The sequence below is a fragment of the Anarrhichthys ocellatus genome, unplaced genomic scaffold (genome assembly GCF_004355925.1).
Source record: "Anarrhichthys ocellatus isolate YVR2014 unplaced genomic scaffold, GSC_Weel_1.0 scaffold42, whole genome shotgun sequence".
Lineage (NCBI taxonomy): Eukaryota > Metazoa > Chordata > Actinopteri > Perciformes > Anarhichadidae > Anarrhichthys > Anarrhichthys ocellatus.
The window spans coordinates 630,367-653,959 of NW_022280072.1; the positions used below are offsets into that span (position 1 = coordinate 630,367).

The 23,593-nt window shown below is 46.7% G+C and overlaps 1 protein-coding gene across 2 annotated transcripts in view; it reads left to right on the forward strand.

Annotated features, from left to right (window-relative positions):
- The first annotated feature begins 801 nt into the window (after positions 1–801).
- The window catches only part of ncanb (neurocan b), a 135,296-nt gene continuing 112,504 nt past the window's right edge, over positions 802–23,593 (forward strand). The window contains exon 1 of one of the 2 annotated variants that reach the window (XM_031868428.1): positions 802–1,145. Coding sequence is in view for 1 of the 2 variants with exons in the window: in XM_031868427.1 (XP_031724287.1) it covers positions 3,092–3,165 (74 nt within the window). In the remaining variant the exon portion in view is untranslated. Of the gene's footprint in view, positions 1,146–1,193; positions 3,166–23,593 lie in introns of those variants that run through there. The other variant, XM_031868427.1, reaches the window with a different exon arrangement.

The following is a 23,593-nucleotide window of genomic DNA, read 5'->3' on the forward strand; positions in this document are numbered from 1 at the left end:
CTCGTGGGGGGTCATTATTCTTTATCTGCAACAAAGCGGTGGGTCGCTCACACTGCCTATGGATGTATACCAGCATCTTTTAAATGACTGTAGGCATCACGCTACAACTGCATTTTTTTACACGGACCATAATGATTTTTATGTTAACTGCCACGCAAAGACCAACTATAGGCTCCCCAAGCAGGCCTTCATGCCTGATTCAATGTTTGCTGCTCAAGCCTGCCAGCTAAATCCTTGGCAATTTGAGCATTCGGCTAATCTAATTTGATACTCTAAGCTACAGCAAGTAAACCACAGGTCAACGCTACAAAGCCAAACAATGTAAATCTATCCCTCAGGTTGTTAATCGTGGCGCTCAGACAAAAGCAAAAACGGGATTATGGACCCTACGGTTGATGCCAAATCACGTTCTAAACAAACCCTCTCCCTCCATTCCTGTGTCATAAATTACAGCAGTGGGGATCTAGACTAATGGCTGTGTGGGTGTTGTGTTCCACCTCAGATCATTTATCACGCTGAACAAACAGTGACACTTCAGCAGGTCATCAGTCAGATTAGAGCCCATTAATTTAGTTACAGCCACGAGGTGGTTTTCCAATGAAGATTTTTTGGTATTCGATGTTGTTAGATGCAGAAACTTGTGGTCTTTATGTCAACCTCAGGACCAAAAGCACCCCTCCCCCTCCTCCTCCCCCTCCTCCTCCTCCTCCTCCTCCTCCCCCCCTCGCCCCCCCCCCTCCATCCCTCTCCAGCTATTTGAATAGAGAGCCTGCTAAGCACTCTTTTGTTCAGTAGCGCTCAGCTGCTGGAGAGGTGAGCACCACTCGGGCGCTCCTCCACTCGTCGCGGCTGCTGCTGCTCGTCTCACCGAAAGACACCGCTCGTGAACCACCGCGTGCAAAAAGCGATAACCGTGCCTCGCGCTCTCTCGACTCCCGACTCCCGACCACCTTGACACCCACAACTGCTCCGTTTTCACCCGCTCTTGCAGGAATCTTTTCTTTTTTTTCTCCCCCACGCGGCGGAGGGCGGTTGAAGCGCCTCTCGTCTTTGGCGCTACTCCACCTGCACCGCATCAGACCGACGCTCGTGCTCTGAGGCTCCCGCATCGCTCTACATTCCTGAGGACTGGACCTCACTCTCAGGTGAGGGCGAGTTCTTCAAGTTTCTCTTTTTTTTTGGCATTTTGACGAAAACATATGCAGACAAAGTCCATTTAACGTCGCTAAAAAAAAAGGTGGTTTACAGCTTCTGTTCTCTACAGTCGGGGATGAATTGGAGATGAATTGGAGATGAGCTTGTCAATACTGTTCAAAGACAAAGATCCGCGGCTGTGATCAGAATTACAGGTGCACGATAAAAGACAGGAGTGTGGTTATTGTAATAGTATGATTCATTCACTCCTAAATGCACTTTATTTTGCTCTGGTTAATGCTTACATCAGGCGGAGTGTTTTTTTTTTGAAAGATGAACCGTTTTGCCATGTTGCAAATATATTTAGATTTTATAAGAAACCTTAGTTTTTTTTTAATTCGTGATTCTTTTGCAACCAAATTCCTCCTATTTCAAGGAAATAAGGGTTTCTATAGGAAACATAAAATCTACGATTGTCTTGCCATGGTGTTCCTCTTTTGTCATTTTTCCTGTCTGTTTGCATGATGTCATGAATGTCCAATTATGCTGCATGTGAACAAGTAATGCATGCAGGCTAAAGTATCATCTCCCTTTTTGCCCACTTTTAAAGCTAATAATGTTGAGCAACTTCATAAAAGATATTCAACAAGGTCACTGCAGGATCTGGATCTGTGTGACCATCATTCCACCTCGTAGTAAACCCCCCTTGTCCTCCCGCTTTAAGCCTCCAGGTGAGGCACATAGGAACAGAGGGAGAAAGTCGATACAGGCGACTCAGCCGGGGGCTGACAGGGCTGTCAGCGGACCAGAGAGGGAAGCCCGAGACATTATCTTTGATGGCACTAACGCTCAAATGGGTCCCTCAATTATTTCTGCTGGGGGGGGGCTTTGCTGCCTCGCAACTGCTCCTCAAACCGAGGTCCGATGGGCTGTGTTTAGCGGGTGATATCTCCCAATGAGGGATGTTGGCGAGGGTGGAAAAGAAAACAACGTCCGACTCTGCTTCTCGTCTGCTCGTCTTCATTTTCCGAGTCTATGGCAGGGTGTCAGTTAGAGGATGGCAGGAGCAGAGTTGCTCATGACCCCCTGGGAAATTAAGCAGAGATTCGGCCAAGCATTTTGTGAAATGGTTACCAGTCTCTCTCTCTCTCTCTCTCTCTCTCCCTCTCCCTCCCTCCCACCCTGTTAGCCTCTCATTCTGTGCTGCTCTCAATGCATGTGTCACGCAGTCTTACATATCTGCAAAGCTGTGTTTGGCAGAGTTGATGCCACGCTCCTCTTCTCTGCTACATCATCCCTCCCAGCCTCCCGTCGTCCCACACCGGTGCGATCCTGGACCTGGCCTTGGTGTTGGCAGAGCGATGAATAATGTGCAAGGCCAAGCCAGAACCTGCAGACCGGCTGGCTGGTGGATCAGGAGCTTCTGTTTCCCAACACACACAGAGATCAGAAAACCCCCATCAGCTTCATTTTCATTCAGTGTTCCCTTCTCACTGGCTGAGCAGCCATGTGTTTGCCTTCATTTATGTGCGTGTGTGTGTGTGTGTGTGTGTGTGTGTGTGAGAGAGCTGCTGGTCACCTGTGCTGCCACTTGCTGTATTGTGTTGGTGAACTATCAGCTCCTGTTGCTCCACATTTAACTCCTCTTTTAAGTCATTCTGCAGCCTTCTGCTCCCTCATGCATATTGCAGAAAGTCTCTGTGTTTGTCTCTCCGACTGTCTCCCCCCTTCTTGTAAGTCTGTTTTCTCTCTCCCGTCTTGCTCCGCTTGGACTCCGTCACTCCTGCGCCGGATCCGGCATGGGGTCTGCTGTTAACGCCATTGTTCTCTGAAGAGGTGTTCCTTTCTGCGCTATTACCAGTTCACTGCCCCCCATTTTCACATCCTATAATAATAATGCGCCTTTTCTGCCCGGCTGCTCTCAGCTTAGAGCAGACACTTGTAGCGGAAGACGCGAATGGGCGAGAATTCAATTTTTGCACTTGACCGTGTCCAAGCAAAGGGAATGGGAAACTGTGTGTTTTGCAAAAGGTAAGACATTAATATTCCTGCAACGGACCTTCTGCCACGCTTAAAACAAACACAGTCACCCTGGCTCGAGATGAAACGAGGGAGAGCAGCCAAGCGACTGCACAGTATCAGTATGCAGGATCTCTGGGCTTCAGTTTGGCTGTTTGACTGGTCGAGGGCCTCCAGCTACAAATCCCATAGTTGGAAGAGTGTGGTGCTATGAGTCAGTTGTGCCGCTTCGGCTAATGGCTTTAATCCTCCTAATTCTACAGTGGAAGAAGAGATATTTATAATGGCATGTTTTTCTGTGTGTCTTTGCTGAAAGTTCAGTGCCGACGGCTCGCTGTATGTGTTACAAATATCTGTAGCTTCTTCTGGCTGTAGTGGAAGAAGGAGTAGGAGGGATGCTGGAAGACTCCTGCAGAGAGAGACTAATTCACAGACTTGGATAACCCTGATCCAATTAAGCAGGGAAAACACTCACACCAGCCTGTACACACATTCAGCTCTGTTTGTATGAATGAGGAAGGGGGTGCTTTTTACTGTCTGTTTAAGTCCAGGTTCCACTGTGCACATGTATGAGGCAGTGGAGCCTGTAGTTCATCTTTTAGGCTGGGTTCCACTTGCCCCCCCCTCCCCCGGTCACAGGGCCGTTTCATCGGCTTAATGAAGGCTGTACCTTTGCCTACCAGAGGATGTCAATCTTCTTGATCGACAGGCCCCCGCGTCCTCCTTCCACTCCTCCAAACCCGACACACCGCCGAGCAGATGGAGCCGGGCCTAAGTGGGCCGCTGCTAGCTTTGCCTTGGCTAATAATTTAATAGTCTGGCATTAGCCATATTGAGCTAGCCAGAGCACCTAGAGCCAAGCAAATGAGCAGCGCAGCTGTGCCATCATGGCCGGTGTCAGAGCAGACAAAGCCCAGGAGGCACAGAGGCAGGAGAAAAAAAAGAAAAAGGTAGTTTACCACAATCCCTCCAGACGCAGCTCGTGAATATTCATCAAAGCCCCCCCACACCCCCAAACCCAGCTCTGCACCCCTCTCCCACCAAATGTATTATTCAAAGGAAGCATTTTCCCTATTAAATACTATAAATAAATAACGACATCTGGTAACAGTTTTTGTCTGCTGAATTAATGACACGGTGGAGTATCTTCCCGTGATTGAAGGGGGGGGGTCCTTTCAGCTATCTTTCCTCTGCCGGCCTTTCCTTTGTCTCTCCAGTTGGTTGCAACGCTTCCTTTGTTAAAGTCAGGCAGCATGTCAGCAGATCTGAATTGGATTGCGTCTCTATCAGTCACCTCCTCAAACACCCCGAAGGAGCACGGCTGTTTGTTTTAACATGACGCTTGTCTAGTGTTTTCCTGTCTGAGTTAATCCTCAGTCGAAGGAAAGCTCCCTGTGGGGCCTTTATGTGGTTTCAGCACCGGACAGCTCCAGACGCGTTGCCTGTTTCGTAAGTCTCATAGTTTTTTTTACAGAACTCGACAGGGCAGATTTTTAGAAACACGGTGAAGGACTCAGATGCATCGCTCACGGATATCAAGTAAACGTTGGCATCACTGTTCTACAGACTCTGAGGGCTTGAGAAGCCCACAGATGGCCAAACCTTTTCCACCCTCGTGTGCCTCGGTCCCCCAAAGGAGAAGCTCACAATGCTGTGTGTTCCATTTTAATTTGTAGAGGTACAAAAGGAATCCTGCGGGTCTGAGAAAAATGGGAACTAAGGCTAAAGGAAATTACGACACAAGTGGGTCGAAGAAGAGAAATTAAGCCATTGTTACTGAGAGGGATTTCTGCATGTCTTCCTCTACCTGCCTGGATTCAACACAGTGGGGTTTTGTGTGAAGCCGAGGCACCAGTGTGATACTTATAAAGATCCGCTCGCTAATCAGAGATCTAGCTCTGGGGTTGCCTAAACCAATCACATGGATTTACGGGATAGAATATAAAAGTTGTATAATTAATTTCATCCAGGTCCCTGGCACCCAGGTCGGGTTGATTGCCTCCTATTTCATGTCATGTTTATGTGCGTGAGTGCAGTATTTGATTTTTGTTGTCATTGATATTGGTTAATAATTTTAGTCACAATGTGACTTTGTATTTCAAGCAAATACTGAATGGTGAACGCCGAAAGAGCTTTATGCACAGAATGCCTCAGTGCGTAATTTCTGGCTTCAAAAGGTTTGTTGTTGGTGTATTTCGTTGTTTGTAAAAACAAAAATCTGTTGTGCTTTTTGATTACATATACCAACCAGAAAAAAGTGGTTCCTCTAATCCTCCCGTCTGTCTCCCTGTAGGCGCAGAGCGCTGAATCATATTTTTCTTAAAGCTTCTGATTGTTGTGGTAATACTGCCTTTTAATGTTTGTCACATCACTTAATTGCATTTCATGATCATGCCGCTTCTTACATTCTCATAAAACAGTTGCAGGCAAACATGTCCAATAGTTATCACTGAAAACCGAAAATTTCAACCTCATGGTGGCGCTGGAGGAAAAGCCAGGATCACTAAAGACATTAGGATTCTTCCCCTGGGGACCATGAATGTATGAATGAACTGAAATGGCTCAAAGCTGTTGAGATGTTTCAGTCTGGTTGACAGATCGATCATCCATCCATCCATCTATCCATCCATCCAACCAGCCATCTATCCATCCATCCATCTATCCATCATCCATCTATCATCTATCCATCATCCATCCATCCATCTATCATCAATCCATCATCCATCCATCTATCATCTATCCATCCATCCATCCACTGATCCATCTATCCATCCATCCATCCATCCATCCATTTATCTGTCCAACCATACATCCATCCACCCACCCTCTTGATTCCTAACTGTTTGAGTTTCTATCTATTCGTCTGTCTCTTTACAATAAGCGGCAGTGAAATCATTTTTGTGTTAGCCAGTCCCAACCAGACTTTAATTCCTCACTGAAATTTCCCTTCGTCTCCTCCGCCCAGCCTCGGGGTGCGGGATGAAAAACTGGGGACACCATCAAATTGATTCTAATATGGAATTGGCGAGGCTCATAGCGGGTCAGATGTCCTGCCAGTAGAGTCGCTGGTCGTTTTGCAGTCCGTAATAAGATTGCCAATGCTCCCCCAAAGTGGTTTTTACATGGAGCTGTGAAGCGTGCTGCCTTCAAAGCGCAGAGGCATTAGAGTCGATGGTAGAGGTGTGTGTGTGTGTGTGTGTGTGTGTGTGTGTGTGCGCGTGTGTGTGTGTGTGTGTGTGTGTGGGAGGGGGGTGCAGGTGTGTATGTGTGAGCAACTAAGGGCTTGGAACTTTTACTCGAGGCCCGTGCCTAATGTGGGACTTTAGTTCGTAAATGGCAACAATTTACGAAGAGAATGGACATTTATTTTGCCAGTGTTTCTCGCATTGTTTACAGGAAAATTGCATTTTGAAAGACTAATTTCTATTCAAATTGCTTTCGCTGCGTTTTGACAACACGGAGCAAGCAAAGGAATAAAAAACCCAATTGTTTGCTTTCCAAATCAGGAGAAAACCCAAGTCAGCCACCTGGTCAGCCTAAAGCCCGCCTGAATACGGAGGTCACTTTCTGTGGTCGCATATTTTTATGTACCAAGCTGTTAAACAATGACCATTTTTGGGGCTTTGTGCAGACAAATTCCCCCCTCGCTGGTTACAGCACAGCGTCTCTGCTCTGCTCTGCTCTGGCAAATTCAAAATGAACTGCAGAGGTGGTTACCAGCTCTGATTTGTAATTAAGTGTCACGCTGCAAAATTAATGGAGAAGAAAATAAGTTGTGGAAAATGCAGAAAATGAAGAGACGTCGCCGCAGTCAGTCAATCATGAGTCAGTCAACAATGATATTAATCAGCCGCTGTGTTGTGTGTGAGTGTGTGTGTGTGTTCTCTGCTTCTCTGTGCTCACATCTGCTTTCGTCCTGATTCTGCTTCCTCTCTCGCCTCCCTAGACCTCTTTGTAAGGTTAAAACACGAACCTTATGTCCCCTTGTGTCCTTTTCTCTGCCCACTTTCTCTGGGCTTTTCCCCTCAGCTGTAATTAGTGAGGTTGTCTGTCCGTCTGTCTGTCCTGGTAACTCCCCTTGGTGAGTAGAGCTCTGGTTTGCTCCAAGAACACTTTGGCTGTAGTTACGCTTGTCTTTTCAACGGGACTTTTGTGATCACATGCACCAGATCAGAAGTCATCTGTGTCCGCATGTGTCCACACTCGACACTTCAATGCAAAGCTGCCTGATCGAATAGTGATCGGATATATTTGTGGTCAAAGTAGTGGCTGTAAAACGCTGGATAAACACATTTAATTTCCTATAAATTCTTCACAGTGAAAGTCCCCTGTTATGTTTGGTGCTTACTCTTTCTCCCTGCAGTATTAGTTGACTTTTAAATTCAAGGATATCGGCTAACAAAGCTCAGATAAAATAATTTTCGTAGATATTCTTCACATACAATGTCCCCTGATATGTTGTTATTTAACAGCGTTTCTTGTGTAAGAGTAAAATCAGAACATTTTGGGGTTTAAATCAGCTCTAACGGAACAGGATTCTGTTCCCTTTGCTCTCCTCGGGAGAGGAACTCCCGTGTGGGGGCGAAGATGATGGAGAACTAAGTTTGATAAATTGTACACCACACGCTGTCTACTCCCCACGGAGATCCAGACGCAATGCGAGATCGGATCCCGAAGATCCGATCTCGGAGTGTACGGACTCGACAGTCCTGGCCTGATCGGATGATGCAGATCGAAGCATAATATCTCTCTCTCTGTCTCTGTGTCTCCCTCTCTCTCTCTCTTTCTCTCTCTCTGTGTCTCTCTCTCTCTCTCTCTCTCTGTCTCTGTGTCTCTCTCTCTCTCTCTGTCTCTCTGTCTCTCTCTGTGTGTGTTTGTGTTATGGCTTCGTCGGAGAGCACTGCTATCCCCAGCGGTCCAGCTCTGTGCTCGAATTGATTGGGGACTGCTGTCTGTGATGGATTATTCTCTGCACTGGACTATTGGCTTAGCTGTTGATCACTGACCACTGTCTGTCCCCGTGTAAGGGGGGGGGCTACTGTAGCTGCACCGTGCGAGTGCGTTCATTAATAGATAATCATTGTTTTACTCCGACTCTTCTTATCTGTGTCGCTCCGTCCAGCGGTTACATTAGTGCCCCATCACCTCAGTGGAGAGCAGCAGAGAAAAAAAAAGATTATTTCTTTTTATTTGAAGGCGTAATTGCAGTAAAATGCCTCTCTCTGCTGATGCCCTTTTCTTCACTTTAATGTACGCTGCGACGTGCTAATGCTCCGCTGCCCACTTGCTCGCTGATTTTGCCATGTGCACATGCGCCTCCAAACTCTAGAACCACACACACACACACGCACAGAGAAAAACACAAGGCTCTTCTAAGCTCGCAGGGCTGCAGACACCTCAGGCGTTTGAGGCCGAGCCCTAATTGGGCCTCGTCTTAGCGTGACCTTCATTGTTTTGACAGAGCGGGGATAAGAGGGAGACACTCCAAAGCTGAGGTTATCTCCTCTCTTCTCCCCTCCTCTCCTCTCCTTTCCTCTCCTCTTCTTTCCTCTCCTCTCCTTTTCTCTCCTCTCCTCTCCCCATGTCAAACCCCCGGGCTCAGCGGTGGATGAGGCATGTGCGAACAAGCTGCTTCCAAAAGGGTCAGAGCTGTCTGAAAGCCGTGGCGTGGATGTTTTCACCTCAGTGGCTAGTCTCTGGGTTTGTGCACGCTCCACTGTACATGCATTTTTGTTTTTTTTGTGCAAGACCGGCACCCGAGAATTGCAACACGGTCCAAATGGCTAGTTGGCTCCACTGCAGGAGACGTGATTTACCACCGAGCCATTAGCAGTCGAGCTTCGTGTGTGCTTCAGGTGTTCTGAAACACTGCCCCCCCCGCACAGCGCACTTTTTTTAAAAAGCTCCCTTGTGATTTATTAGGAAAACATTTCTTCAGACCGCCCACCTTCACTCCGCTGCCTCCGAACCTATAGATGCGATGAGGTGGCAGGAGAGCAATTTGGAGTGGATTCAGTGGATTGCTAAAGATTCTCTTCACTGAATTCTGTGCTCAAGAACATGCGTCCGTGTGTGGTGGCGGAAAGTCTCCGCCTCGTTGCGTCTTCCCTCCTCAGCCTCCTTCTTCCTCCTCTCTTGCATCCCTCCGCACACATCAAGGTCACAATCGAACTTTTGGAGAGGCCAATCCCGCAATCACGCTCCTTGATTGCGCTGTTTATTCTTAATCAGGATCTCAGACAGGACAGCGTCTTCATCCCATCACCTCACATCGCAGCAATCACGGCGTTTTGTCGTTTCGCGTGTATTAATACAAACAGCCTTAATTGGCTGCCGCTTCTCCCTCGACCCCCTCGCTGCTGCTGCCGCCGCTGAAGAAGCTGCTCGGGATTAATAGCTCTTTTAAGGGGAAAAAAGCAGACTAAAAGTAGCACTGTGAATGAATTCTCAAGATTGCGATTTGACTATAAGTGTCGTTTAGATGGTGTTTTTTTTTAGATGGAGGTGCTTAAGTTCACTCAGTGCTGTGTGCCCTGACTGCTTTTATGTCTGGTGCTGAGCTTTGTTCAAACTGCCCACCTGCGCACCATCCAGCACCGACTATTGCCTTTTTTTTTTCTTCCCAAAGCCGGGAGCTCGGGCTGCTCATCTTGTCACCGCCGCGGATCCGACTGCCAGCTCCCGAGGCCCCCCGCGGCAGCTACTCTTTGCATTGGCCGCCAGATAAATGAGGTGTTTGCTTTTCTTTGGCAGCGCGGTTGCCTTTCAGAAGGTCAGCACGGGTGGCTTCGCTGGGGAAAGTGAGCTCGGAACTCGGCGCTTTAAAGGGACCAGTAGTTCCGAATGTGTTAGCCCGTTAACCACGAATCATGTATGCTTTGGCTCACTGCCAACCGTTTCCCAATGCCGGCGCAAGTATGGAGATGGATTCCCCACAGCAACTGGTTTCAACTTAGTCTTTAGTCCAATTACCCTCTTTTTGTGAAATGTTAATGGGGTTTTGAGACCTGTGTGCATGTATGGGAGGAGAGGATTTGTGCCAAATCTCTACAAAGGTGTTCAATTCAAAACTACCAAAATTGTGGCAAAAAGTATCGCTCTCACAACAATTTTGGGATAATTTGTCTCCTGGAACATGGTTTCCTGATTTTGGTGCTTTTTTGTCTGCCAGTTCTCAGATTTTGGCTTTGACACAAATGACTAAGCAGAGAGAAACGTTTATGAGACAGACTTTCACTCTTACATGAATTGAAAAAAGGTTGGAAATAACTACGGTATGCTTCAGGAAACTGATTATCGTTGCCCTAAATAACTAATTTATAGCAGCATGGCTCTTTGGTGGATATGTTTGATGGTCAGTCCATGATTCTCATGATTTTTGGTGATCCCTTGACTTTTCTTTTAGAGCACCAGCACCTCAAACTCTTCATTTATACGGTGAAATATCTCAACTTCTAATTGAAGATTTAGCAAAAAAGACAATTGGCCCCGATGACTTTGGTGATCCTCTGACTTTCACTCTGGCGCCACCACAAGGGTGACATCTTTGGTTTTGAGTGAAATGTCTCTGCAACGCTTGGACGGACATGAGGACATTAAGGGTTGAAAGCTATGTGGCAAAGTCTGGTAATTAGTAATAAAGTAGAAGGAATAAAATGTGTGTTTACTGTAAGGAAGTCAAAGTGGATTGACAGTGTGATGTAGCCGGGAGGTTAAGGCAAACTTAATGACTTTTTTTTAGGGCCATTTTTGGCCCTTTAACAGTAGAGAGCTGACGGCAACAAAGGTCCACCAGCGTTCCCAATCTATCTTCAATATCAACTGCATTTCAACACACAAAGGAAAAGAAATATGAAAATACATAACGCCAAAAACGTTTGGGTTTGGGAGAAATCTACTGCGCTAGTGAGCCTCTTTTAGGGGGAATGCGAGAGATCTCCTTGTTGTGCCAACATCCTCCTTCAGCACGTCTCCCTCACTTAACAGATGTTTTATATTCTTTTACTTCTCTGTGCTACATCAACCCTCCACCCACCCACCCACACACCACACACACTCTTCCGTTCCTTTCAATTAAACCTTGCGGCTCATCATTTACTTAACAAACCTCCCTCCGGCCCCCCCAGTCACTCCGCTCAGCCTCTGCGTGGAAGTGCATTTTGAATTAGCGGCAGGTTTTTTTTTTTTTTCCCTCTCCCGGTAAACATTGTTTGATGAGATGAATTAGTTTCACCGACGCCTCCTCCGTCAGAGAGGAGGCACCCTTATGGAAAGAACAATGTAACTGGAGGGGTCTAAAAATAAAAAAAAATGAATATGACACACTAGCTTGAACATCAAGACTTTGGATTCATTTATGAACGTCACGGTCAGGCTCTCATTTAAATGAGCAAATAATAGATAAAGGCTGTTCATGCGTCAGTTCTCGGCCTCACTGGATGTTTTTATTTTTCCTCGGGTACCATTTAAAATCTCTCATGGTCTAGATGTAGCCTCGCTGCTTCTGTGACTCATTACATTGGAGCAACCAGAGCTTTCATGTTTGTTGTCATTAATTATACAACGCCCACGTTCAAATTTGAGCATGTAAGTAAGAAGGCCGTGCCGTTAGCATGGGAACCTCGCGCTGCTCAGCTTTTGTCCCACCGCTCCTTCTTCCTTCGTTTGAGTGTCTTTTCACGCCTTGGGGGAGTCTGTAAAATAACACTAACAAGACATTACAAACAAAAGCTTTTATTTCTCACAAATATCACATCAAACAAAAAGGGGGTTTTAACAATAGCGCCAGGGAAATATCCATAACCCCCCCCCCCCCATCCCATCTGTGTCTCCTCCAGTCCTTTCCCCAAAATCTCAAATCCAGCACACTGCACCACAGCACTTTGCACCAGCGTTCACACCCGTTCTCCTCTGTGCGTGTCTCAGAGGAGAAGTACTTTCCTTGCCCCGCGGCACACATGCAGCGGCTGCACCTTCCCTTCTTCTCTTGTCAGGCGACGGCAGGTGTTCTTCTTCTGTGGTGCTGTAGCTGTCACAGCGGAGGAGGAGAAGTATACTCTTAGGTAGAACATATCCAGCCCATATCCGGATGAGGCATGTGAGGACACCGGTATTATCGCTTCATACCGGACATTTTACAAGAAAAGATATTTGTTGGTGATGCTCTATATGTGTAGAGAGCTTCCATTGATCTGTATCGTTGGACGCCAAATCATGTTAAGTATTGATAACAAGATTAGCATATCACAAAGACTCCAAATTCCCATTATGTGCTTTATGGTATGGGTCTTCAAACAACATTACAACTTGTCGAGAAACACTTCTTTTTACGTCAGCCTCTTAGCTTAGCTTAGCATAAAGACCAACAATGGGGAAACAGTCAGCCTGGTGAGAGAAACAACAGAGTCGTGTTATCCTAAGCTCTCTGCTGCCCTGAGTTTCATCCACCTATTCATTCCAGTGTTTCCGTTAGCCTACCAATAATGTCTGGAACACTTTTAATGTCTACAATCTGCAGCGTTAGAAAGAGGAAAGTGAAACAACTGGATTAAATGGGCGAATGAAGATGGCCTTTCTGTTTGGACACGACTCCGTCGTTGTACAGTGGGATTAGTGCTGTGGAATGGTACATAATACTGAATTCATCAAGACAACAGGCAAACATGGAGGACGTTTTGGAAGCAGGTGAAATGAGGAGTAGACGCCTGTCTCTAATACAAGATCCAAATAAAGACCTCCCTCTGCCCATTGAGGTAAATAGAGAATAAAGAGAACGGACAGATATTGAGTGTGGTATCAATCTCCTCAAGAAAGCCAAGAAGTCTATTTCCCTAAAATGTTGAATTATCCTTTAAATACCTTTCACAGCTCTTCCTTCCCTCTACTTCCACTTGTGTCTCTCAACATTGTGACACTTTGATATTGTGCCAAACCGCTCCCTCCCCCCCTCTCTCTGTTAACCGTTACTTATCGTGTGTGAAGAGTCTGCAGACGGTACTGAGATTGGACCGCTATCAGGAACTCATCACCCGCACCACAGGCTGGAAAACATGTCCCCTTTCTCTGGGACTTTTTTTCCAATGCATCCTTCACTCCTTTGGGCTTTTGCCTCTCCCTTTGAGTCCCACCCACCAATTCAGCTGCCATCGCTCACCAAACGGTGACGCCGGTGCAGCCGCAGGCGAGGAAGGAGAAGCAAACCGGAGAGAGGAGAGAACACTTTAAATAGAAATGTCTAGAAATGCAACAATTCAAAGGCAGGTCTAAACTTTCTGTTTGGTCTTACAGATATTTAGCCATCCAAAGTAGGTATTCTATAACCTTAATTAATAAGCATTTTTTATGTGCAAAGCTATTAAAATCAGAATGTAACCCTGAGCTGCCAGCACTGCATCCGGGGAAAGAGAGGAAATCATCACTCAACCAGTTGTCTGCACTGACAGGACAGCATCCATCAGGGCTTGATGGGCGACGGCAGGTTAACCGGGTACGAGCCCACGGAGAGAGCAGGCTCAGCCGGGAAACACGCACTCACACATATCACACCGATAGTTAACCCATCATGGCTCGTGAAATATGAGAAGAGGGTCGTTTTTTCCCCGTTTTTTTCCTGGAGGTAATTACGGACCATGTCTGTAATTTGCCTCAGTTGTTGCTTTGGGACCTCTTATTTGATTCCCGACCCCTCCGTCGGAATCATCAAGTCCCACTACCGCGCTAATGCAGGAGGACTGCTGAGAGCCTCTGGCTGTGTGTGCTGGTGATGAGATGTGTAATTAGCCAAAGCAGCCTGACAAACTGCTGCAGGTGCAGGAGAGATGAAGGGCAATGAGCCAAGAGAGAGAGAGGTCAGGGGAGAGGAGCCGCAGATTCAAGGTGGATCCAGTTTTGTGCAAATGTCATTAATTGTTTCATCTCTCTCTCAACCGATATCTGAACCGTCTCTCTCCTTGTATACACTTATACTCTTCCTTTTTGCACGATTCAGGCTATGTGCTCGTTACGTTTGGATCAGCAGCTCTTGGAAAGTATCGAGTATCGAGGATGAATCGCAAGCCGGGTGCACGGCTGCAGTATGAATGGTCCGGTTTGTTTGCACCGCCAAGAGTCCAGGTGGAAGAGGTGGAGGTTAGCGTCACCGATCAGGGTAATTAATTGCTCCAATTTAGTCATTAAAGTGTTGAGAGGGAAGCGAGAGCCGACACCTGCAGGGTCTCCGGGAGAGTCGCACAGAGAGAGAGAGGAAGGGAGGGAAGGGAAGTATTGACCGTTAAAAACTGTACGTAAACAATGGATCATATTTAATTGTGCTCACGAAATAAGATGTGTGAAGGTGTGTGTGTGTGTGTGTGTGTGTGTGTGTGTGTGTGGCCCTTGAAGAAAACTCTGACAGTCCCCTGGAGTGAGACTTTCGCTGGGTCTGCTCTCATCAGTGCTCCCACAGAGAGGGAGGAACGGGCAGGAAATTGAAAAGAGAGAGAGAGATGTGGATGAAAGAAAATGGTCAAGATAAAGACAAAGAACCACAGAAACCAGCAGAACCACACATGATATAAACTAGATATAATAAAAGTGCCGTACTCGGATCTAATGGGACTGTTATTCTGCACTAAAAGTTTCACAATAGTGCCGATGGAAAAGCATTCAAATATATTATGTTTATATATTTATATAGTTGTGCTGGTCTAATTCGTAAGCATAAACAGCAGGAAAACCCTTTGTTGGCCCTCAGGTAAACACCGTTAGCTCTGTCAGCACTGTTGCTGCTGTTTTCACTGTCAGCCGTCTCCATGATGAGACCTGTGTGGAGTCAATCCCTCAATCGTAGATATGTATTGCATTTCATATTGAGCACCTTTAAAGAAAACCACTGACATGCTTGAGGAATCCTCCCTCCATCATGTTTGCTAGAGAAAGAGGTGCCAAATATCTTTACGACGTATAATCAACAAAGGCTGCTCAGAATCGCTCTTATGGGCCATTTTGGAAGGCAATTACCTATTTTGACGATGTTGACGGGCAATGATGAGGAGCAGACATAAAGGTATAAAGAGGACAATGAATTAAGGGACATTTGAGTTTAATGCTTGTGAAGATATTCAGGGGAGCAAACACAGATAAGAGAAGGACGAGGAGGAATGGTTAGTTTAAACAACCCAATAAGCACGGCGTCATGCAGAGAAATCGGCTGCTCCTCGGCTATCCCTCTACGACCGTTGTATACAACTGGGACTCCATGTAACAGATGGTCGGAGGAAACTGCCCTGCATCTCTGTCCCATCGGGTCGGCCCGATAAAGAGGAGAAAGATGGTGCTAGCATTACATGCCGCCTCTCCTCCTAAATCACCTCCAACTTTCTTGACTTCTCTTCGACTCCTTCTTTAGTCCACTCGTGTCCTCTTCCTCATTCTGCTTTCCACTCGGCTGCCCTCATTGTCTTCAAACCTGCCTCCTCTGATGCCTCATAAACCCTCGTGTTTCCTCTTGTGTTGCAGCACGGAGTAATTACCGTACGGGCTTGGAGGAGGTTACGTCGGCACGCCGGCTCTCTTTCTCTCTGATATTCAAATGAGCGGCTGCATCCTCGTTTGTCATCAGTTCAATGGTGTGTGCGCATGCGTGCGTGCCGTCTAATCTCTTATTTAGAGTATCACACGGGACAGGCATTAACATCGCTCGGGTGAGAAATTAAAAACCTGGCTGATTAATTCCCGGCAAAAAAGGAATTAAAGGGCGCTTCCCCGCCGTCGCTTTTTGATGGAGGATTTACCTGCAGTGTGATTGAAGGTGGCTGCTCCGCGCTGCCACTGTCATTAATAATCACCAGCCCTCAGGAAGATTCATGCCGCCACGAGCGAGTTGGTTCAAAACACTTAGCCATTACACATGCCACCGAGGGCTTGATATATGACGGGCTAATAGCGCGGCTCTCCGGCAACAATGCCGCGAAACAACAATGAGAACCATTTAAGCATTTTATCAAACAAAGATTAGAAGAACAAGTCACATTTGAGCATAATTGACAGCTTGTCATAAAGCAGAATTCAAAATGAGTGACTAACACACAATCAACACAGGTTTCTTTCTTATGTGCGCGCTTCTCATTGTATAGCTGTGTGTGTGTGTGTTCGTATGGTGTGAAGTGTTATTGGGAAAACACACCGACACTCTTGACTCATCGAGAAGAAACAGCAGTTCTGAGTGAAATGCGTTAGCTCCATGATGGTGAACACATTCTCATTTAGTCAGCTCGCAGAGTAAAAACTATAAACTTCTTCTTCTTCTTCTTCTTCTTCTTCTTCTTCTTCTTCTTCTTCTTCTCTTGAGTCGGGCGAAATATAATAAATACGATCAAATTTACAGGCTGCTAACGCTGTTCTCCCCCGTAAAGCAGGTAAATTTGCTTCTACTGAAGCAGCAGTAGAAACTAAATCACTTTATTACTTCACATTCAGGCTGGGGCACCTTCATTTTCTTTCCCCCCCTGACTTTTCCTCTGGAGGTGGATTCAGTGCAGAGGAATAAGCATTTTATGGCGGGCTCTAATTTTTCTTGGTCAAGTGTTAGCTCAAGTGCTCAAGGGCCGGTTGGGAGATTAATGGAGCAGCGAAAACTCTCGCAGCTACATGGACGTGTTTTTGCGAGCAGCTCGCAGTGACCGGAGTTAATGCGATGAAAGAGATTAGCCTGTTGTTGCTACAGGAAACACAAAAGGCCGTACGATATCTCGGAGCACGTGGAGACTTTTCATGTGTGCACATTGCAGAGGAAGCGTCCGCGATCCAAAGGGCTGTCAATTACTGATAGGAACACGATAGCGCTGAGCTGATCAAAGGCCTGCCTGATGTAGTCTGGCCTCTTTGTTCCTGTCTCAAGGGATGGGGGATGGGGGGGTATCGATGCTACATCTCGTTCACACTCAAAGGGCTTCTCATCACTACCTACACACACACACACACACACACATATATATTTGTCCAGATCAGAAAGCAAACATATCTTGAATGCACCCTAACCTCACTCGCACTCACGAACACGTATGTGTAGACTCACTCATCCTCGCGCGACGATGCTCAGTGACTCTCGCGCCAAACGTCCGTCACGCAGGTGCACGAAGATCTTCTAAACTGCGCATCATGCGTTTTTGCTTTTTCTTCATCGCGTTCCCTAGAAAGCGGCCTGGCAGGCCAAGGAGACGATCGCCACGCCTGGGATTGATGCCGAGGTTTGTCGCTAATTGTGTTACGCTGCTGTTTTCAACTGTCTGTTCAAATCCAATTATCAGGCAGTGTGTGTAGCTTACAAGATTGGGGGGGCGGCGACGAAGGGTGGGGAGGAGGATTGGGAGGGCTGAGAGAGAGATAGCGAAGTCGTGGGGAAAACACACTGTCTGTCTGTGAGATATGAGGACTTTCATTGATAGAAAACGTTTATACACGATGCTTAGAAACGCGCTCGTGCGTTGAACGGGGGCCACGGTTTACTTGGCTTTCTAGTCACCAGATAAACGCCGACGCTTTAAGCTAATAGTTCCACATTTTTGGGGGAAATACACGTATTCGCTTCCTGGCAGGGAGTTCAAGGGGAAGACTGATAGCACTCTGATGTCAACACATTAAGCCAGTGAGTTTAGCGTCACCATGAAGACTGAAACAGGCAGAAACAGCTCAAAATCCACCCACCAGCTCTTCTAAAGCAAAGTAATTAACACGGTATGTCTCGTTTGTTTAATCCATACAAAAAAACTACAATTCCCTTCCTGTTCCCAGCTGAGTAATAGTCTGGCCTATAATCCCCCCCCCCCGAACCGTGAATTGTTTTCACACTTAAAATTAGCGGCACGGTGTCAAAGTGTACCGGGATTGGTGTGAGAAGTGAGAAGAAGCCTCTGGAAGTCTCCATTGTTGATTAAAAATTGAAAGAAAATGACAGGGCGCAATTTAAAGACTGTAAACTTTGCAGCAGGGAGTAAAGCAAATAGCTTGTTTTAAATTGAACCCTCCGGTAGCAGTCTGACTCACTCCAAATGGCATCGCAAGAACAGCCTAAAACTACCAATCAAGTGCACCTCAGATTAAACTACGCCCCTCTGTGAGCTGTCAATTTGTGTTGGCTGCCTCGTCCTGATTTATGGTGCCGGTGGAGGCCGGCTGCATGCTCAGTGTCTATCCCTCATTCTCTCTCACACACACACACACACACACCTTCAAATGAGTTGCCATGCCTGGACATTGCGAGCTGCTGGGCCCCAGCAGGTAGCCCCATCTATCCAGACAGATAGGGCCAGGGCCAGAGCGGAGCACCCAGCTGAATAAGTAAATAAACCTTGGGCCGAGGCAGGTTTCATCCATTCTGATTTCTCCCAAATGAGCGTGCCTGAGAATCGATACACACCGAGGGGACCCCGGTCCGTCTCCATATCACACCAAGGCATCGTGCTCGGACTGAGACCGGAGCGCGGCGCTTTCCAATAAAAGCTGGAAATAGCCCGGCTGCACCATCGAGGCCCCCCCCCCCCCCCCCCCCCCCCCCCCCCCTCAATATCTCCTGTTATCTTCTTTCTCACCGAGGTGCGTTAACTCTCCCGGCAGTCGTTCTTCTTCTCTGCATCTCCATGGCTGCAGTCACCACCACCACCTTCCTCTGCCTCTGTATCTACACTTAAAGCAGCTCTCTGTTTTGCAGCTCACACGGATACTGGAAAACATCTGCACACTTTCCTGACTCATCAGCCATTCTAAGCGTGATTATTTATTAAGCAGAAAGCACACTGAAGCTACCGCCACTATCAGTGTGCTTGGTCTCTGTTCACCCCCCCCCGGCAGCGTTTCTTTTCTCCGCGCTTTGGGCGTTTGATTTCCTCCTCTTTCATTCTTCACACTTCGATTCTCGTAGAGCAGTGTCTTTCTGCTCTTTTCTCACACTCTCCGTCTCCCACTGTCACAATCACATTTTCTTTTTTCTCAATTTATCCATTGTTTGACATTCCTCATCTCTGTCTCTCATCAGTTTTAAAACCTCTTTTTTACTTTCTCCAAAGTCCAGCTCCTTACATGCCTTCCCCTCGTATCCTCAGTCTGGTACTTTTTGTCAAAGCTGATGCATTGTTAACGTCTGATCACATCTCGCCGTCGCTCTTCTCTTTCTCTACCTGTTAAGTTCGTACTCTCCTCCTTATCTCCATCTGTAGACTGAGAGTACCTCCATTCTACCTTTACAGCCCTGAAGTCCTTCAGTCACATCTCACTACCCACCATGACTCCGTCCACTTGTTATATACACTCCATGGATAAACATTATGTCTGCTAAATATCATGGGATGGCTGTTGACTCGCCGTTGGAGCCAGAGTGTTTAGCTGTCGGTCAGCCAGTAGCTGTAACACTGAAGGCGGACACGGTCCAGTCTGTCTGGGTCCTCATTGGCTCAGCAGCTCCTTCTCAGGTGGCCACAGTGATGGATGAGACGTAGCGCGCACACATACATCCCACCCCCATTAACATGACACAAACACTCCATCTGTCTGTCTGCATCCTGGTGAGTGGATGATTTGTCAGTGTCTTCGTGTGTGTGTGTGTGTGTGTGTGTGTGTGTGTGTGTGTGTGTGTGTGTGTGTGTGTGTTTGTGTGCGTGTGTCCTCCAGGTGCCTCAGCTGGATGTGTGTATCTGGCAGCCACTGACACTGTGATTTTTAATGAGATGCAGACTGATTTAACTGCACATCAAAGCAGCAGATTACCCTCTCCACTGTGCTTTTGTTGTGCGTGTCTTAATGTGTTTGTGTGCGTGTGTGTGTGTGTGTTAAGGACACTGAGGCCACAGACACATATGCTTCCCAGTGTGTCTGTTTGTGAGATGATTTAATGAGCGATATAAGTCGATCGGACGGAATTTGGACCTTGAAGGGCAGAGATATTGGACGGGAGAGGAAAAAGACACACACACACACACACACACTGCCTGGGTGTATCTCTAAATGCATACCTTTCCAGTTTTCAACATACTATCCATCTCTCTCTTTTTTGACCCTCCAGTCGCTGCTTCTCATTATATTTGGGGAAAATGCGAGAGAAGATTTGATGAGTTCCCTAAACGACAGGCAGCTCTCATCCCTCTGTTAATTAGTCTGGTGTCTCAGTGTGGCTGCAGTGTGAGTGGGAATGGGATGTGGCAGAAAGGAGGAAGGACGTATTTGCTTCTTTTTTTTTTTAGTTTGTGCATGATATGTTCTCATCCGATGGCTGTGTGACTTGACGTGCACATCAGACGTGGCTGTGATAGATAGTTAACTTTTCTGCTCTGGGTTCATGAATCCATCGTGAATCATCCTGCACGTATTAAAGGATTGAAAACACAATACCAGCAGTAAAGCTCTAGAGACGGTCGATCCACCACTTAATATCTGGAATATCTCAAAAAAGTGGATGGATTGCTGTGAAAGAACACATATTCATGTTCCCCAGAGGATGAAGGCAGCTGTCTTTGGTTATCCTCTGACTTTTCCTCTCGCGCCATCATTAGATCAAAATCCAACCTGCAAAACGAATGACCTTCCCATCAGCCTTAGCTGTACTTTGTGCTGATTTAACACATTTTGCTATGCATACAGGCTAAGCTAACATGGGGAACAAGGTAAACATTATAGTCCGCCAGAGTATTTCAAGCCCGGCGGTGGGAATTGTGTATTTTTAAGTGTCTTCGCAACAAAGTTAGCCACAGCAGCGGCTCAGGCTCTGAGTATTGGGGGAGGAATTAAAAAAACACTTAGCCGTCAGACCAGAAACCCGGATACTTGCTAAACATCATGCTAACGTTATCAGTGTGAGCATGTTAGCAAGCTGACGTTAGCATTTAGCTTTGAGCTGCACTATGGTCCAATCCCAACATCCCCTCTGAGGCCGTCAGCCCTGGACTCTCGCTGGGTTAACTGACGTAACCTGGAACATGGTTGAGTGGGAGAGAATGCGAGGGCTTGAAATGGCATAAATACGTACGGGTCAGCACTTTACTGCAACATATCACGTTACCTTGACAATGTAATATGTTATGTACAATTGTGGGGGGGTTTTACGTTTTGTACGGCGTGGTTTGAATGTCTTCCAGGCTCTTGCCTTACGATATGAGAGGTAATCATTCAATCTATTTACTGTTTCTTTTTGTCAAAAGAACTTGAATAAGCCTCCAGGCTTCCCCTGATAATCCGGCGTTTAACCTCACAATGCTATGAATTGTGGGTTATTCCCACAGGCAAAGTCTGCAGAAATGTCTCAGATGTGTAAAACAAATCTTCAAAGTTCTTTTTTATTATAATTTGCCCTACATCATGAATTCGCACATCGAAATGTTATAACACGAGAACAGAAAACGAGCATGTCATGGTGATGTGATACCATTAAAATAAACAATGAATCATATAGCACGGTCTCCACCCCTCTCTGTACTTACTGAAGCACAGCATGCCTGTGTGGCTGCAGGTCAAAAGCCAAGCTCGAGTGAACTTGTGACGCTGCACATATGGTGCGATCCCACTGATCTATAGGCTGCCACTGTATTTATTCTGATGGGGGATCTGGTGTGGGGACGATGGCGCAGGTTTACTGACCGGCTCCTGGGCCTTTGCCCCTGCATGATTCAGTGTCCCCGCACAGCTGACTTTGATTAACGGAGGAGTCTTCGCAGCGTGCGGCCAGGATTTACGGCATCCCCGTTCGTCCCCGGGTCCTGCCGACAGACAAAAAGGACCGGGGGAGACGGTAAAGCACGGAGAGATGGAGTGGAAACGCAGAGACATTGTAGAGGAGAGATGACAGGAGTGTGGAGTGGAACAACCTGGCAGCGTTCCCAGTGAAACATCCTGCACCCACACCTCCTGTAATGTACCGATAACATCCGCTCACCACAACTGTGTACATCTGTAAACAGTGTATGTTTGAGTGTGTTGAGTGGCCACGGGCGGTCACAGGAGAGATCATTATGTAATGGCTTCATGCTTCGTTGTGTCTCTCCTGGTGTGTGTGTGTGTGTGTGTGTGTGTGTGTGTGTGAGGTATTGATTAAGAAACAACCCCGACAGTAACCGTACCAATATATCTTAGGGTTGTCACGCCCCTTGTAATTGTATCAGTCCAGCTTTAACACCCATGGACGAGTTGGATTTGACAATATTTAGTTATCGTCTCTGTTTACTGTCTTTACATCATTTTATATGATTTGTACAGCATCATTAAATTAACATCCCATGCGGTGTTTTTTTTCTCAGACTCATCCTGCTTTCATTGATTCAGAAGACAGTTTCAGTCAGTCAAATTTAAAAAAAATGTTTTAGTGCGGAAAAGACGAGTCTATTAAACGAGTAATAGACGAAACCTTTTAAACCAAAAATGTGGAAACGTTCCAGCTTAGAAAATGTGAGGAATTCCATCTAAGAGCAGTTGAAAGACCTTAAACTCTGGAAACTTCGAATGAATATTTCATAGATTAAATAATGAATTCACTTATTAAAGACTTGCTTGATAGAATGAATTGATTGGAACAATTATCATCAGTTGTAGCCCTGAATCATTTAACCATTAAACATGTGCTGTAGTGAGGAGAGCACACGGCCTCCTTCAGACATTTGTCTTTCATCCAGACCCGCGTAAACATATGCGTAGACTAAGTCAGCCCTGTGAACCCTGAAGGTATTCTCCACTCTGCCTTTTTAAACTCTTGTGTACAATCTGTCGAAACCCCCCCACCCCCCCGTACCCTCGTCTCGAGCCACATTTATATTCCTGACGACGACAAGCAGGCGGCCAAGGGGACCTTGATGTGCCCAGAACAAGTTTAACATTTGCCACCGCGTAAAGTGGCTTTGCAGCCTCGGCAAATGAGAGGCCTCAGACATTTGAAAATTGCCTGGCCACCCTTCCTGCACGTAAAAAGCTTTCTGTCGCCTCATTTTTCAGGGGAGTCTCTCCCTCCGTCCCTCCCTCTCTCTCTCTCTCTCTCTCTCTCTCTCTCTCTCTCTCACCCTTTTACCGCTCCCCTCCCCCTCCCCTTTCTCTTTTCTCAGTATCTTACTCTTTCTCCATATCCTCCTCTTTATATTTATTCACATATACAGGACGAGCTCATCCTTTCTGGCCACAGCGAGCGAGGTAATGTGTTTTACAGATAGCAATGGGGCGATCCTCCTCTTTTAGCAGGGGGCCCGGCTGCGCTGGCTTCTGGCTGGTGGGCGTTGCATGAATAGGGGAGACCTGGGTGGCTTTCAGCTGAAAAGTAATGGCTTTCTGTATAGTTCTGGGCAGCCCTGAAGCTCATTCCCACTCTGCACCATCAGGGTGCTCAGCAGTGTCACCCCCGCTTTTGTGTTGTGGAGCTTGGTCAGCACTGTGCTGCATGGTATACACAGTCTCTCTCTCTCTCTCTCTCTCTCTCTCTCTCTCTCTCTCTCTCTCT